The sequence below is a fragment of the Mobula birostris genome, chromosome 10 (assembly GCF_030028105.1).
Source record: "Mobula birostris isolate sMobBir1 chromosome 10, sMobBir1.hap1, whole genome shotgun sequence".
NCBI lineage: Eukaryota > Metazoa > Chordata > Chondrichthyes > Myliobatiformes > Myliobatidae > Mobula > Mobula birostris.
The window spans coordinates 54,628,578-54,644,120 of NC_092379.1; the positions used below are offsets into that span (position 1 = coordinate 54,628,578).

General features: G+C 43.8%; 1 protein-coding gene across 3 annotated transcripts in view; it reads left to right on the forward strand.

The window, feature by feature from the left end:
• fosb (FBJ murine osteosarcoma viral oncogene homolog B) overlaps positions 1-15,543 on the forward strand; it is a 138,471-nt gene that overhangs the window by 107,399 nt on the left and 15,529 nt on the right. Inside the window, exons 8-10 of one of the 3 annotated variants that reach the window (XM_072270293.1) lie at positions 830-859; positions 969-1,031; positions 3,248-5,776. In XM_072270293.1, coding sequence (XP_072126394.1) covers positions 830-859; positions 969-1,031; positions 3,248-3,350 — 196 coding nt within the window. In that variant the 3' untranslated portion in view covers positions 3,351-5,776. Of the gene's footprint in view, positions 1-829; positions 860-968; positions 1,032-3,247; positions 5,777-15,543 lie in introns of those variants that run through there. The other 2 variants (XM_072270291.1, XM_072270292.1) reach the window with 2 other exon arrangements.

The window sequence follows — 15,543 nt, forward strand, 5'->3', positions numbered from 1 at the left end:
CTCGTCTCTGCCAATATTGTCTCATTATAGCTGCTGCTTCTTATAGCCGTAGCTTCAATAAGTCCTTTATTGCTATCGTCCCTCCTCCAGGGGTTTCACCCAGAAGTTTTCAAATAACTAGGGTAAAGACACTCACTACTAATTCCACTTTTAATAGTTTATATCTTTTTTTAGTTTCTATAGGTTGCTGCATTTCTGTCGCTTGTCCACGCCTGCATCAGCTACGCCTTGTTTTCACATCACTATTTTTCTCCCAGTTCTTTTTTAAAAAAATTTGGTAAACTTTGTTTTCATCCCTCCACAGGTGGCGCTTTCTAACATTACATCGTTGGGTTTAATTAACCTGGGTTACATTAGGGTTAATTGGGGGTTGCTGGGCAGCGCAGTTTGAAGGGCCAGAAAGGCTTATTCCGTGCTATATCTCCACATAAATGAATAAGAAAATAAGATTTTAACCTGCTTAGATATTACCTTAAAGCCCTTGACCTGCTGAACATTTCCAGCAATATGTTTCTGTTTTGAAGACAAACTGTACCTGGGGACTGGAGGCCCCAGACTGGCAAAGGAACAAGGGAGGCTTTGGGAACTTTCCTGCATGAGCTGTTCTGATGTAGAAAATATCTCTTCAGAGCTCTGGCAGTACAGCATACTCAGAAGTAATTCATAATGAGGGCTGGATAAATGTTTAAACAATATACTCACGGGGCTTTTGGGAGAGGAGAAAGCAGTTGGATAGTTTTCAAAGAGATAAGATGGGCTGAATGGCCTATTTCTGGAGATTCTGATACCACAATTTCCTCTTAAATCTCTTCTCTCCTTTATTTTTCAGACCACGGCGGAAGCGATTGAAAGGCGACAGGTACAGGAATTCCGTTACCAGTTCAACAAACTTGTACCACTCAGAGAAAACCCTTCAGACCAGAAGGTTCCTCTCCCTTGTACTTCACAGGCGTTCTTTTCTCTTTCAGAAGTGGCAAGAGGAAAGGCCACAGGAGGCGGACCAAGCTGGAAGATGAGCCAGAACTCAACCAGTAAGTGTGTCCATACGTCCAGGTTTCTGCTTCTATTGTACAAATTCATTTGTGACAGGTCACCATGATCTATGTGTGTTTAGATTAATTCAGTCTGCAGTCCAGTCGACTGATCCAGTCGAGTTTATTGCAAGATGCATAACCACATGTATAAGACCATAGGACATGGGAGTAGAATTAGGCCATTCAGCCCATCGAGTTTGCTCCTCCATTCCATCATGGCTGATCCTTGATCCTACTTAACCCCATACACCTGTCTCCTCGCCACGTCCTTTGAAGCCCTGACCAATCTATCAATATCTGCCTTAAATATACCCACGGACTTGGCCTCCACCACAGTCCGTGGCAGAGCATTCCACAGATTCACTACTCCTAGCAAAAAATATTCCTCCTTACTTCTGTTCTAAAGGGTCAACCCTCAATTTTGAGGCTGTGCCCTCTAGTTCTGGATATCACCCCCCACCCCACCACAGGAAACATCCTCTCCACATTCACCCTATCTAGTCCTTTCAATATCTGGTAGGTTTCAATGAGATCCCCACACACTCTTCTAAAGATCGAAGATCCTGACGCATCTAAGATCATTCTTCTAAAATTCCCATGCATTGTACAGGTTGCAATAAAAAATGTACTTGCAGCATCATCATAGGCTCATAGCATCAGGTAAACAGTATACGTAAGAAAAACCTGGATAAGGCATAAACTATTCACCAGTTTTACAACAAAGAACAGAATTAGAGAGTAAAAAGAACAGAGTCAATTTTACAAAGTCACCCTTTCAGTGTTGCTAAACTGTAGTGATTAGGGTTTTTTCAGTTGGTTCAAGTACTGAATAGTTGAAGGAAAATATTCTTGAACCAGGTGGTGTGGGACTTCAGGCTTCTGTGTCCTGCCAGATAGAAGCTGTCAGAAGATGGATGGAATGGTGAAACAGGCTCGATGGGCTGAATGGCCTATTTCTGCTCCTATGCCTAATGGTCTTATGGTCTAAGATGACATGGTCCGGATGGTGAGGCTCTTCGGTAATGGATGTTGTCTCCTTGAGGCAGTGTCTCCTGTAGATACTACCAATGGTGAGGAGGTAGGTATAGGGCTGAGTTCACTATTCTCTAAAGTATTTATGTTACTGTGCATTTGATTTGCCCTGTTGCAACCAGTCAGGATACTTTCAACAGCGGAAATTTGTTAGTGTTTGATGACAAGCCGAATGTTCTTAACCTCCTAAAAAAGTAGAAATGCTGGCATGCCTTCCTTGTGACTGTATCTATGTGCTGGGCCCAGGACAAGGATTCAGATATGTTAACCCTCAGGAATTTAAAGCTGATGACTCTCTCCACTGCTGATTACCCCAATGTAACCTGGCATATGTCTGCCTTCCTTTTCCTTCCTGAAGTGAACAATCAGCTCTTGATAGGTTATTGATGTGGCACCACTTATCCAGCTGTCATACTTTGCACGCAGAGATTCCTTTTTTCCTCCGCTGGGAGAATTTTACAGCCATGGTAGCACTGAGGAGGCTTTCTACCAATTTAGATTCTGCCTGTGAAAAAAAAACAAGTATCCTTTGCTCCGTGGTGAAGAAGATTTACTTCTTCAAGGACATCTCGAGCACCTGTAGAACATTATGAAGGTTCCAGCGTCCAACACCCTCAGGCAACGGGTTGTAAACCCCCCACCATCTTCTGCATGAAACATTTTTGTTTCTTCATCTTGCACTAATTCTTCTACCAATTACTTTAAACCTGTTCCTCATGGTTTTTTGACCCCTCTGTAAAGCAAAGTAGGTCCCTCCTGCTTCCTGAGGCCCCTCATAATTTTATCCACTTCTCTGATCAGCCTCTTGTCTCAAAGAAAATGACCCACACTTATCTAATCCTTCCTCATGGCTAAATGTTTCCTGATCAATCTCCTTTGTGAAGTCCCTTGCACAATGGTATCTTTCCTGTGCAGTCCATACAAACTGGGCCTCATAATCGTTCCCAAAAACAATTGCCTTCAGCTGCTCAAAGCCTAAATCTCTCCACCTCTCTTTCACTGAACAGCATAGCAGAGGAACAGGCCTTCAATTCTCACCCCATCCACCTGCACCTGGTCTGTATCCCTCCATTTCCTGCCTGGCCATGAGCTTGGCTAAATGCCTCTTAAATGTTACTGCTGTATCTGTTCAAAGTACATATATGCCACCACATACAACCCTGAGATTCATTTTATTGCAGGCATTCACAGAAGGAACATAATAGAATCAATGAAAGACCACATCCAACAGCACAGACAAGCAACCAACTGAAGACACGCGAACAGTTACAATGGATATGCTAAAAGAGGGTATAAAAAATCCCCACAACTGGAAAAGAGCTGCCAGTGATAATATTCATAATTATTGGTATAAAAAGTTTACTTGTCTTCAATTGTACCTATTAATACATATCAACAATTTTCTTAAAATTCCTGAAAAAGTGCCCAAATTTTTAACAAATGGTAAAATATATCCCTTACCTAAAGGAGAAATCACAAATGATCTGACAAAGTATTGTCTTTTTACTTGTTTACAAACTATATATAAAATTATAAAATGATGGATCTCGCACCTAATCACCACTGACTTAGATAACCACAATATACTGACAGAAGAGCAGAAAGGATGCCGTAAGGGTGTGAGAGGATGTAACGAACAACTGATAGTAGACTCTGTAATTCCAAATCAAGCCCGGTGGAGAAGCAGGAATCTTTCATGCTATTATATTGACTACCAAAAAGCACTTGATTCTGTCCCATACTCATGGTTAATAGAAACTCTTTATATATATATATAAACTACACCCAATACTTGCTAAACGTTTAGAACATCTGGTTGGCATACTATAACCACCCTTTCTACTAATAACCAAAAAAGAACAACCACCATTATCAAAATAAACCAAAGCATTTCTCTAAGCCCACTATGGTTCTGTCTAGCTTTAAACACGCTCTCTAATTGACTGAATCGGATGAAAATAGGGTTTCAAATTAGAGACAACCAAACAAATTATTCCTTGACACACCTTCTATACATGGACAATGTGAAATGATAAGCTCCTTCATCAGTAAAGCTAAAACAATTAATTTAAATAGTAGACTGGGAGACTGCTTTGCTGAACATCTATGCTCTGTCCGCCAGAGAAAGCAGGATCTCCCAGTGGCCACACATTTTAATTCCACATCCCATTCCCATTCTGATATGTCTATCCATGGCCTCCTCTACTCTAAAGATGAAGCCACACTCAGGTTGGAGGAACAACACCTTATATTCCGTCTGGGTAGCCTCCAACCTGATGGCATGAACATCGACTTCTCTAACTTCCGCTAATGCCCCACCTCCCCCTCGTACCCCATCTGTTACTTACTTTTATACACACATTCTTTCTCTCACTCTCCTTTTTCTCCCTCTGTCCCTCTGAATATACCCCTTGCCCATCCTCTGGGTTTCCCCTGCCTTGTCTTTCTTCCCGGACCTCCTGTCCCATGATCCTCTCGTATCCCTTTTGCCAATCAACTGTCCAGCTCTTGGCTCCATCCCTCCCCCTCCTGTCTTCTCCTATCATTTTGGATCTCCCCCTCCCCTTCCAACTTTCAAATCTCTTACTCACTCTTCCTTCAGTTAGTCCTGACGAAGGGTCTCGGCCTGAAACGTCGACTGCACCTCTTCCTAGAGATGCTGCCTGGCCTGCTGCGTTCACCAGCAACTTTGATGTGTGTTGCGTTAATTTAAATAGTAGAACTATTTTTGAAAGATACTGTATAAACAGGGACTGGATAAGTGCAGAACATTAAAAGAAGATGCAAACGAGCCAGTGGAATATAAAACAGAGCAGCAGGGTACAATACAACCAATGGATGAATATGAAACAGAATAAGTATCTGGGATATCAATAGCTAAGAAAATAGATCATACTACGGTAAAGGGAAACCTTTTGAGAAGAACCATCAGGCGTGGATAACCTCACTCACCTCAATACTGAGCTGATTCCACAACCTATGAACTCACTTTAAATCTGTGATCTATTATTTATTTATTTACTTGTTGATTATTTTTGTATTTCCACTGATTGTCTTCTGTTGCACATCGGTTGTCTGTCACTCTTTGTGTGTAGTTTTCCATTGATTCTATTATATTTCTTTGTTCTATAAAGTGGATGCCGACAAGAAAATGAATCTCAGGGTAGTTTTTAGAGACGCGTAGAGTATGTACTCTGATAATAAATTTACCTTCAACTTTGAGCTTTAGAATCCAAGGGCACAGCCTCAGCATAAAGGGATGTCCCTTTAAAACTGAGATGAGGAGGAATTTCTTCAGCCAGAGGGTGGAGAATCTGTAGGATTCATTGCCGCGAACAGATGTGGAGGCCAGGAGGCCAGGTCATTCAGTGTACTTAGGGCAGAGATTGATAGGTTCTTGTTTGGTAAGAGGATTAAGGTTTATTAGGAAAAGGTAGGAGAATGTGGTTGAAACAAATCAGCTATGATTGAATGGCACAGCAGCCTCGATGGATTGAATGGCCTAACAATTCTTCTATATCTTATGGACTTCTGATCTTCCTCTGCCTTAAAAGATGAGAATTGTCCCCAGCACATCTTGGGTATGTTGGATGTGAACAGAAATTACGCTTTTCACTGTCTGTTTCGATGTACATGTGATAAATAAATCTGAAACCGAAAATACAGTGGATTACGGTTGTTTGGGCCATTGGTTAATCGAGACAGCTAGTTATTTGGGGCAACTCTTAAAAGCAAAAACTAATTGAGAAACTATAGCAGGATTCCCTTCATTTATTTCGGACACTATGCTGCTTAATTTAGATGGGAGACCACTGCTGTACAGTTTCTAACTAGCATCAGTCATGGGCACTTGCATGGCCGTTAGACACCACACTGTGCTTTGAGAAAACTGTTTTTAAATAGAATCAGTTGAATGTGCTTGTGATCAAAAAGCAGCAATTTTTGTCTCTGATTGTTCGTGGTTTCAAGTATTCAGGCTTGGAGATGCCAGAAACATCTGGGAGTGAAAATGAAATGATTTCACTACTTCAACAGGTTAGGAACTATGATGAATTTGAAGGTATCAACAATCACCTTGAATGTTACAATGAGAATGAAGAATAGGAGGATGCAATCTCTGAAAGCACCATATGAAGGTAGTCCATTATCTGCACGTGGAATCTGCATTGATTTTGTTCATTTAGAGTCAATCAAAAGAATGCAGCAGTGTACACTCCAACGATAACTACCAGGAACTAATACGTACCTTTATCGTACTATAGTTGTCTAGGGTAACATAACTGGGAGAAAATTCACAACCACCACATTGAGATGGGGTTTCAGTTTAAGATGCTGGTCTGGCGTGATGACGTTTTTAGTACGCTTCTGTGTGTAGGTTTAGGAGTTTAATAAAATGTGTTACGGGTGATAGTAAGCCATTGGAGCTAATGGACCACATGCTATCTCTCCTGGGAAATCACCATCCATGTTTTATTTTTAAAGAACCCTTCATGCAGCAAATGCCTAATCAAGTTTGCATAGCCTTTGCTAATTCACCTGTGATGAACTATGGGGAGCTTGCTAAAATAACCGATAGTCTACACTCGGCTAGGCAGCAATGCGTTATTCCTCCTCTTTTCTCTACCTCAATAAGCCCATTCAGCAAGGTCTGTGCTTTTACCATGATCACTTTGATAGGAACCTTGCAACTTCAACAGCGCCAGCACATCGGGACATTACAGGTCTGTGAACACTGTGGGTTCCAGTTGCCAGGGTGTCGCTTCCTGTGTGACACGGGTGCTCAAGTGAGTGTGCTGCCAGTGTCGCCTATTGATAAGAAGGAAAAGAGCGACGAAACCTCGCTGGAGGCTGCCAACGGCAGCAAGATCCAGACTGACGGGACACAATGGGTGCTCTGCTTCAGTGAGTGACGTTACACACGGGACTTAGTCCTGGCTAAAGTGGCTAGACCACTGCTTGGTGCAGATTTCCATGTGCCCAAGGGCTGATAGTCGATCTTAAGAACTGCCGGCATGTGGATGTCAAAGACTTTGAGTCGTTACCCTGCTCCCCCAGTCAGATCCCCACAACGACCACATGAGAGTTTACTTGTCTGCTGGGTGAATTCCCAGACCTCCATTCTCCACTACAGTCTCAAAACATATGGTGAAGCACCACATTCCCACAACTGGCCCACCAGTCCATGCCTGCGCACGTAGACTGGACACAGAAAAGCTGGCAACTGTGTCCCAACATGGAAAGACTCAGAACTGTATATCAGTCGAATAGCCGCTGGGCTTCACCTCTCCATATGGTCCTTAAATCCGATGGTTGTTGCCACCCATGTGGTGATTACTGATGCCTTAACAAGGCCACCCCCCTCCCCCCCCCGTATGTTACCTCGTCCCACACATTCAAGACTTCTCGGCACATTTAGCCAGAAAGTTAATTTTTCCCAAAGTTGATCTAATTACCATCAGGTGCCTGTGTTATCAGAGGACATTCCCAAACAGCTGTGATAACTCCATTTGGCCTTTTTGAGTTTCTGCACATACTGTTTGGACTGAAAAACATTGCACAGAATTTCCAGCAGCTGATGGACTCTGTATTAAAATCTGAACATGTATCCCATCTCCGCACACTTTTCCAGCGCTTAAGCCAACACAGGTTGATTAATGACCCTGCTAAATGCCAGTTTGGGTTGTCAACCATTAACTTTCTCAGCCATCGCATCTCCGCAGAAGGAGCAAAACCCCTTCCATCAAAGGTAGCCGCTATTATGGATTTTCCACCACCCCACACTACCAAAAAACTACAGGAATTTTTAGACATGATGAATTTCTATCACTGCTTCATTCCATGAGATGTTGAACTTATGCTCCCCCTGTATAGTGCGCTCAAAGGCAATACCCCTAATCTAGTGCTTGACTGGCCAGTGGACATGACCAGGGCATTTGATGATACCAAACGACCTCTTTCTAATGCAATCCTACTGGCGCACCCACTCCCCAACACACCCACAGCCATTACTACTGACGCCGCAGACTACGTTGTGGGTGCTGTGCATGAACAGCTGGTAAGAGGCCTGCGGCAGCTGTTCGCCATCTTCAGCCGGCAGCTCCGTCCCCCAAAAGGAAACACAGTATGTTTGACTGTGAGCTTCTCAGTCTCAATCTAGCTGTCTGCCATTTTCGTTTTCTTCCAGAGGGTTGACATTTCACAGCGTTCGTTGACCACATACCCCTCATGCACACAATAAACTAACTATCAGAACCTTGGTCTGCACAGCAGCAATGCCACCTGGCCTACATATCAGAGCTCACAACTATCAAGGGGAAAAATAATGCCGTGGCTGATTAACTCTCATGGCCAGCCCCTGAGGCCATACACATCGGGGTTGCCTATGCCAGTGTAGCAGCCGACCAAGTTACTGACCCAGAGGCCCAGCTTTACTGAACAGCAGTCACAGGGTTCTGGTTGGCTGACATTAAGTTCGGGGAAGCTGGGGTTTCTCTCCAGTGTGATGTCTCAAACAATCGCCCTGGCCTCATTGTGTCCGCAAACTGGAAAAGGACTCTTTTCGACTCTATAAATGGCTTCTCACATCCAGGCCGGAAGGCCTCACAGAAACCAATTGCACTAAAGTTTGTGTGGCATGGCCTCAGAAAGGACGTGTATGATTCGACTGCAGCTTGTGTGGAGTGCCAGCAGGCAAAAAAATTAACCGTCATGTTCAGGCACCATTGGAGGTCCCTGTTCCTGCGGGTTTCACACACCTTCTTACCATGGTGGACTGTACCACCAGGTGGCCAGAGGCCATCTCTCGAGCATCAGCAATGGCCACAGATATAGCTCAGCCATTCATCAGCACCTGGGCTGCTCATTTTGGCACCCCATCTGTTACTTCCTCTAACCATGGTCCCAAATTAAGTTTAGACCTTTGGGCTGTGATAGCCCAGAACCTCAGCATAGGGCTACATCACACCATGGCGTATCACCCACAGTCCCAATGGCTTCTGCAAGTGGTTTCACCGCTCCTTAAAGGTTGCTCTGAGGGCTTCCCTGACCGATGAGGTGCAAAAATAACAGGGTTGTTATCATGGGTGACTTTAACTTCCCTAATATTGATTGGCACCTGTTTAGTTCCAAGGGTTTAGATGGGGCAAAGTTTGTTAGGTGTGTCCAAGACGGATTCCTGTCACAGTATGTGGACAGGCCGACTGGGGGGAATGCCATACTAGATCTAGTACTAGGTAATGAACCGGGTCAGGTCACAGATCTCTCAGTGGGTGAGCATCTGGGGAACAGTGACCACCGCTCCCTGGCCTTTAGCATTATCATGGAAAAGGATAGAATCAGAGAAGACAGGAAAATTTTTTAATTGGGGAAGGGCAAATTAAATAAGGCTAGAACTTGCGGGTGTGAATTGGGATATGTTTTTGCAGGGAAATGTACTATGGACATGTGGTCGATGTTTAGAGATCTCTTGCAGAAGGTTAGGGATAAATTTGTCCCGGTGAGGAAGATAAAGAATGGTAGGGTGAAGGAACCATGGGTGACAAGTGAGGTAGAAAATCTAGTCAGGTGGAAGAAGGCAGCATACATGAGGTTTAGGAAGCAAGGATCAGATGGGCCTATTGAGGAATATAGAGAAGCAAGAAAGGAGCTTAAGAAGGGGCTGAGGAGAGCAAGAAGGGGGCATGAGAAGGCCTTGGCGAGTAGGGTAAAGGAAAACCCGAAGGCATTCTTCAATTATGTGAAGAACAAAAGGATGACAGGAGTGAAGGTAGGACCGATTAGAAATAAAGGTGGGAAGATGTGCCTGGAGGCCGTGGAAGTGAGCGAGGTCCTCAATGAATACTTCTCTTCGGTATTCGCCAATGAGCGGGAACTTGATGATGGTGAGGACAATATGAATGAGGTTGATGTTCTGGAGCATGTTGATATTAAGGGAGAGGAGGTGTTGGAGTTGTTAAAATACATTAGGACAGATAAGTCCCCGGGGCCTGACGGAATATTCCCCAGGCTGCTCCATGAGGCGAGGAAAGAGATTGCTGAGCCTCTGGCTAGGATCTTTATGCCCTCATTGTCCATGGGAATGATACTGGAGGATTGGAGAGAGGCAAATGTTGTCCCCTTGTTCAAAAAAGGTAGTAGGGATAGTCCAGGTAATTACAGACCAGTGAGCCTCATGTCTGTGGTGGGAAAGCTTTCGGAAATGATTCTTAGAGATAGGATCTATGGGCATTTAGAGAATCATGGTCTGATCAGGGACAGTCAGCATGGCTTTGTGAAGGGCAGATCGTGTCTAACAAGCCTGATAGAGTTCTTTGAGGAGGTGACCAGGCATATAGATGAGGGTACTGCAGTGGATGTGATCTATATCGATTTTAGTAAGGCATTTGACAAAGTTCCACACGGTAGGCTTATTCAGAAAGTCAGAAGGCATGGGATCCAGGGAAGTTTGGCCAGGTGGATTCAGAATTGGCTTGCCTGCAGAAGGCAGAGGGTGGTAGTGGAGGGAGTACATTCAGATTGGAGGATTGTGACTAGTGGTGTCCCACAAGGATCTGATCTGGGACCTCTACTTTTTGTGATTTTTATTAACAACCTGGATGTGGGGGTAGAGGGGTGGGTTGCCAAGTTTGCAGAAGACACAAAGGTTGGTGGTGTTGTAGATAGTGTAGAGGATTGTCAAAGATTGCAGAGAGACATTGATAGGATGCAGAAGTGGGCTGAGAAGTTGCAGATGGAGTTCAACTCGGAGAAGTGTGAGGTGGTACACTTTAGAAGGACAAACTCCAAGGCAGAGTACAAAGTAAATGGCAGGATACTTGGTAGTGTGGAGGAGCAGAGGGATCTGGGGATATATGTCCACAGATCCCTGAAAGTTGCCTCACAGGTAGACAGGGTAGTTAAGAAAGCTTATGGGGTGTTAGCTTTCATAAGTCGAGGGATAGAATTTAAGAGTCGCGATGTAATGATGCAGCTCTATAAAACTCTGGTTAGGCCACACTTGGAGTACTGTGTCCAGTTCTGGTCACCTCACTATAGGAAGGATGTGGAAACATTGGAAAGGGTACAGAGGAGATTTACCGGGATGCTGCCTGGTTTAGAGAGTAAGCATTATGATCAGAGATTAAGGGAGCTAGGGCTTTACTCTTTGGAGAGAAGGAGGATGAGAGGAGACATGACAGAGGTGTACAAGATAATAAAAGGAATTGATAGAGTGGATAGCCAGCGCCTCTTCCCCAGGGCACCACTGCTCAATACAAGAGGACATGGCTTTAAGGTAAGGGGTGGGAAGTTCAAGGGGGATATTAGAGGAAGGTTTTTTACTCAGAGCGGTTGGTGTGTGGAATGTACTGCCCGAGTCAGTGGTGGAGGCAGATACACTCATGAAGTTTAAGAGACTACTAGACAGGTATATGGAGGAATTTAAGGTGGGGGGTTATATGGGACGCAGGGTTTGAGGGCTGGCACAACATTGTGGGTTGAAGGGCCTGTAATGTGCTGTACTATTCTATGTTCTATGATCATCTCCCATGGGTCCTGCTGGGGCTCAAAACTGTTCTAAAACAGGACCTGCAGTCGTCTGTGGCAGCATTGGTATACGGGCAGCTATTACCAGTGCCAGGTGATTTCATTCCTGATGCCTATACTATCCGGTCGGCCTCTCAACAGTGTTCCACCCTCCTCAGTAAATTCAATTTCTTGTCACCTACTTCTACCTCCCATCATGGCATACAGCACTCTTGGGTTCCTGTTGGTATACATTCTGCCTTGTTTGTTTTTGTCTGCCACAATACACACCAACATCCCCTTAGGCCCCCTTCTGTGTTTTGGAAACCAGAACATATTTTGGTAGATCACTTTAAGCCAGCCCACCAAGATTTTGAGTATTCCACTGCCATCACAATATCACCATGAGCATGTCAACACACCTCTGGACGAGCCAGAGGCACCTTCTATTCCTCCACTCAAGGAACAGAGGACAGAAGCCAGGCGGCTCATTTGAGCTCCAGACAGGCTCACAATGCCAATTTTAGTGAATTCGGGGGGCGGGGGGAGGGAGGCGTTTGGAGGGGCTGTACAGAGAAATGTAACTGCACATACCTCACAACCACTGACATTGAGTTTGGGTTTCACTTTAAGAGGCTGGTCTGGCGTGATGCTGTGGTTATGTAAACGGCTTTTAGCACACTTTTGTTGGGTAGGTTTTGGAGTTCAATAAAATGTGTTACGGATTTCTTTAAACATAAAATGCCTCACTTTGTTTCATTTGTGAAAATGTTTGGTAATGTTCTAATTTGTTCTGTATTTCAGTTAAATTCATAATTTGGTACTCAGTTGAACAGTAGTTCATTGTTTTTATGCCTTTTTAACTATTTCCATGAAATGTCAGCTAATTGGAGCAGCTACTTAATTGGGCTAAAAAGTACTGGTCCCGATGTGTTCCAATTAACCCGAATCCACTACAATTAAATACCTGTTCCTCTTTGACTCATTATCCTCAAAGATAAAAATTCACTTTGTCTCAGACTTCAATAGTTATTTAAACACAGTGGGTGAGAGTTCTATACTCTTACACAAGAGGAAACATCCCCTCCACATCCCCCCTGTCAAGACCCCTCAACTCATTTTGCACTCCCAGTAGACGAAAGATCAGCCTGTTTCATGTGCTTGCTTGTTTGCTCGTTTATTTATCTATCGATCTATTGACTTAGAGGCGCAGTGTGGTACAGCCACCCTGCCCAGCAACCCACCTATTTAACTCAAGCCTAATCACAACAATTTACAATTTATAATGAACTGGTACATCTTTGGAATGTGGGAGGAAACCGGAGAACCCAAAGGACACCCATGTGCTCATGAGAAGTACATTCAGACTTCTTTCAGAGGACATCAGAGCCAAGCTCCAGACTCTGAAACCCCAAGCTGTAATAGCATCACACTAACCACTATGCTACCATGACTCCACTGATGACGGGCAGCCCTCCATGACTCCACTGATGACGGGCAGCCCTCCTGTCCCCATGTTCTGCCTTCTGCCAGTCAGCCTGTCTTCTAACAATGCTGAAAACTGTCTCCACCACTACAGGCATGTGGTTTGTCAGCCTTGTCATCTTTGTCATCTTTGTCAGAAGCATTCTGTAAATCATAATCCCCTGTGAGCACTGCAGCCCCAGGACATATCACAATCCCCCTGGTCCTGCTGTTCAGTAAACCTTGTCTGAACATCATCCTTAGAAGACTATTACTGTACACCAAGACAGACATGGTCTCACCATGCTCTACATAACCAAAGCATAACCTTTGTATTCAATTCTGCTAGCCATGAACAATAACGTTCTGTAATTCTTCCTAATTAATAGTGGTGGGCAGCATGGTAGCGTAGCTTTAGCACAATCACTTTACAATAATCACCGATCAGGGTTTGATTCTTGCTGCTCTCAGTAGGGAGTTTGTACATTTTTCCTGTGATCGTGTAGGTTTCCTCCCACATTCCAAAGACATACTGTATGGGTTAGGGGTAGTGAGTTGTGGGCATGCTATGTTGGTGCCAGAAAGATGGTGACTCTTGCAGACTGCCTCAGCACATTCTCAGACTGTGCTGGTCGTTGAGGCAAAATGACACATTTCACTGTATCTTTCAACGTATGGGTGACAAATAAAGCTAATCTAATCTAATTACTTACTGTGCCAGCATACAAATCTTCTGCAATTCACACATTGGGATACTCAGATCCCGCTGCAATCTCTCAGTGCTTCCTTTTTTGTTGCCAATATGGCTAATGTCACATTTTCCCACACTGGAACTGTATTTGCCATCTATTACCTCCTCACTTCACCTGTCAATACCACCTCATGTCATTATAGAGGTCAACATCCATCCATAATTGCTCCAGTGTGTATATTTCATTACAACATAGGAAGCCATTCAGCCCATTGAGTTTCTGCTAGCTCTGAAAAATAACATCAGTCCCATTTGCCCAATTATGTTGTTGCATGCCCATGAACCATTTCCTGATGCTCCCATCAGTCCCTGTATAAAGATTGCTAATGGCGGTAAATTAACCCACTAACCCAAGCCGGGAGAATATGCAAACTCCACACAGACAGTGCCAGAGGTCAGGATCGAACCTAGCCATACTATGGAGTCAATGAGAATGAGGTGAGCCTGGGGATCAGACTAGGTAAGGATGGCAGCTCACCTTTCCTAAAGGGAGCTAATGAACTGAACAAGCCTGCACACCCAGCCTCCACCCAACTAAAAGGAGTCACCTCCCACTCATTTCAACTCATCACCTGCAGCCTATTTAAACCCAGTTCCCAGCCATGCTCCTTGTTTGCCCATTGAACCAGCCAGTCTCAACTGGTTGTTCCTAGGCTTCAGTTACCTTATTGTGTTAAGTATCCATTCTCTCAAGTTTTGTGATTCCTCGTGGCTTGTTATTTTGCAATTTGTTTTATATTACTCACTGCTAAGTCATCTGTGCTGCTCTGCATTTGAGTCAAGCCTCCTCTACACTTCTTGACATTTGTATCACTAGGACAAGGAAGCTACAGAGCAAATCCTGGAAAGTGAGATGAGTGAATTCATGATCAGTGTAGACGTGTTGTGCCGAGGGACCTGTTTCTCTGTTGTAAAACTACTGTCTCTGTGATCCCTGATATACTGTAAATCCATTATATTCTGGTCACATTCCCAAGATTAGCATTTTTTCTCAGCTTTATTTAAGCACTCGAATTGTTAATTCTCCAGCTGCTGTAATGTGTTTTGAACATCTGTCTCCAGATAGTCAGAGGCCTGTATACTAATCTATTAACTCAGCCCTACTGTATCATTGCCCTCACATGTATTCCCTGAACCATCCCCCTTGCCTTAGTTCCTAAGATGTTGCAAGTGATCCCATTGTGACTCATTGACTGAATTTAAGTTATTTGCAGTCGGAACACAGATTCTGAGAGCAGGGTTACCACATACAACCCAGGAAATCTGCAGGAAACTATCCCCTGAGGTAAAGATGCCAGAATTCAGGGCAGAAGTGGTGAATCTTGAGAGTGTGTGCCCAAATTAACAATAACTCCATAAAAATTCTCTCACCTGACATGGTAATTTTGAGCAGAGATTATCATTGATTAATGAATTTGTAAAAATAATTATTGACCATTTTAAGGAAAAAGAATGAGTTCTGTTGCTGACTTGTGTGTATTCATTGTTTTACTGTTCATCAAAATGTACAAGACAGATTAAAATAAATGAGGCATTTTAGAAAGCCAGCTCAAAAATTATCAATATTAATATTTTTAAGACAATTGGAAATAACATCAGTTCTAAATACAATTGTTGCCGTAACTGTTTGCTATCCAGATACTGATGTGTACACCAGGTCTGCGAGGATTTCAAGATCTATCATTCAACAGTGTGCATTCTTGCAGTTGTCTAGCCGGTGCCAAGCCAGCATGAGGTGCTTCCTATAAAAACATTTCACTG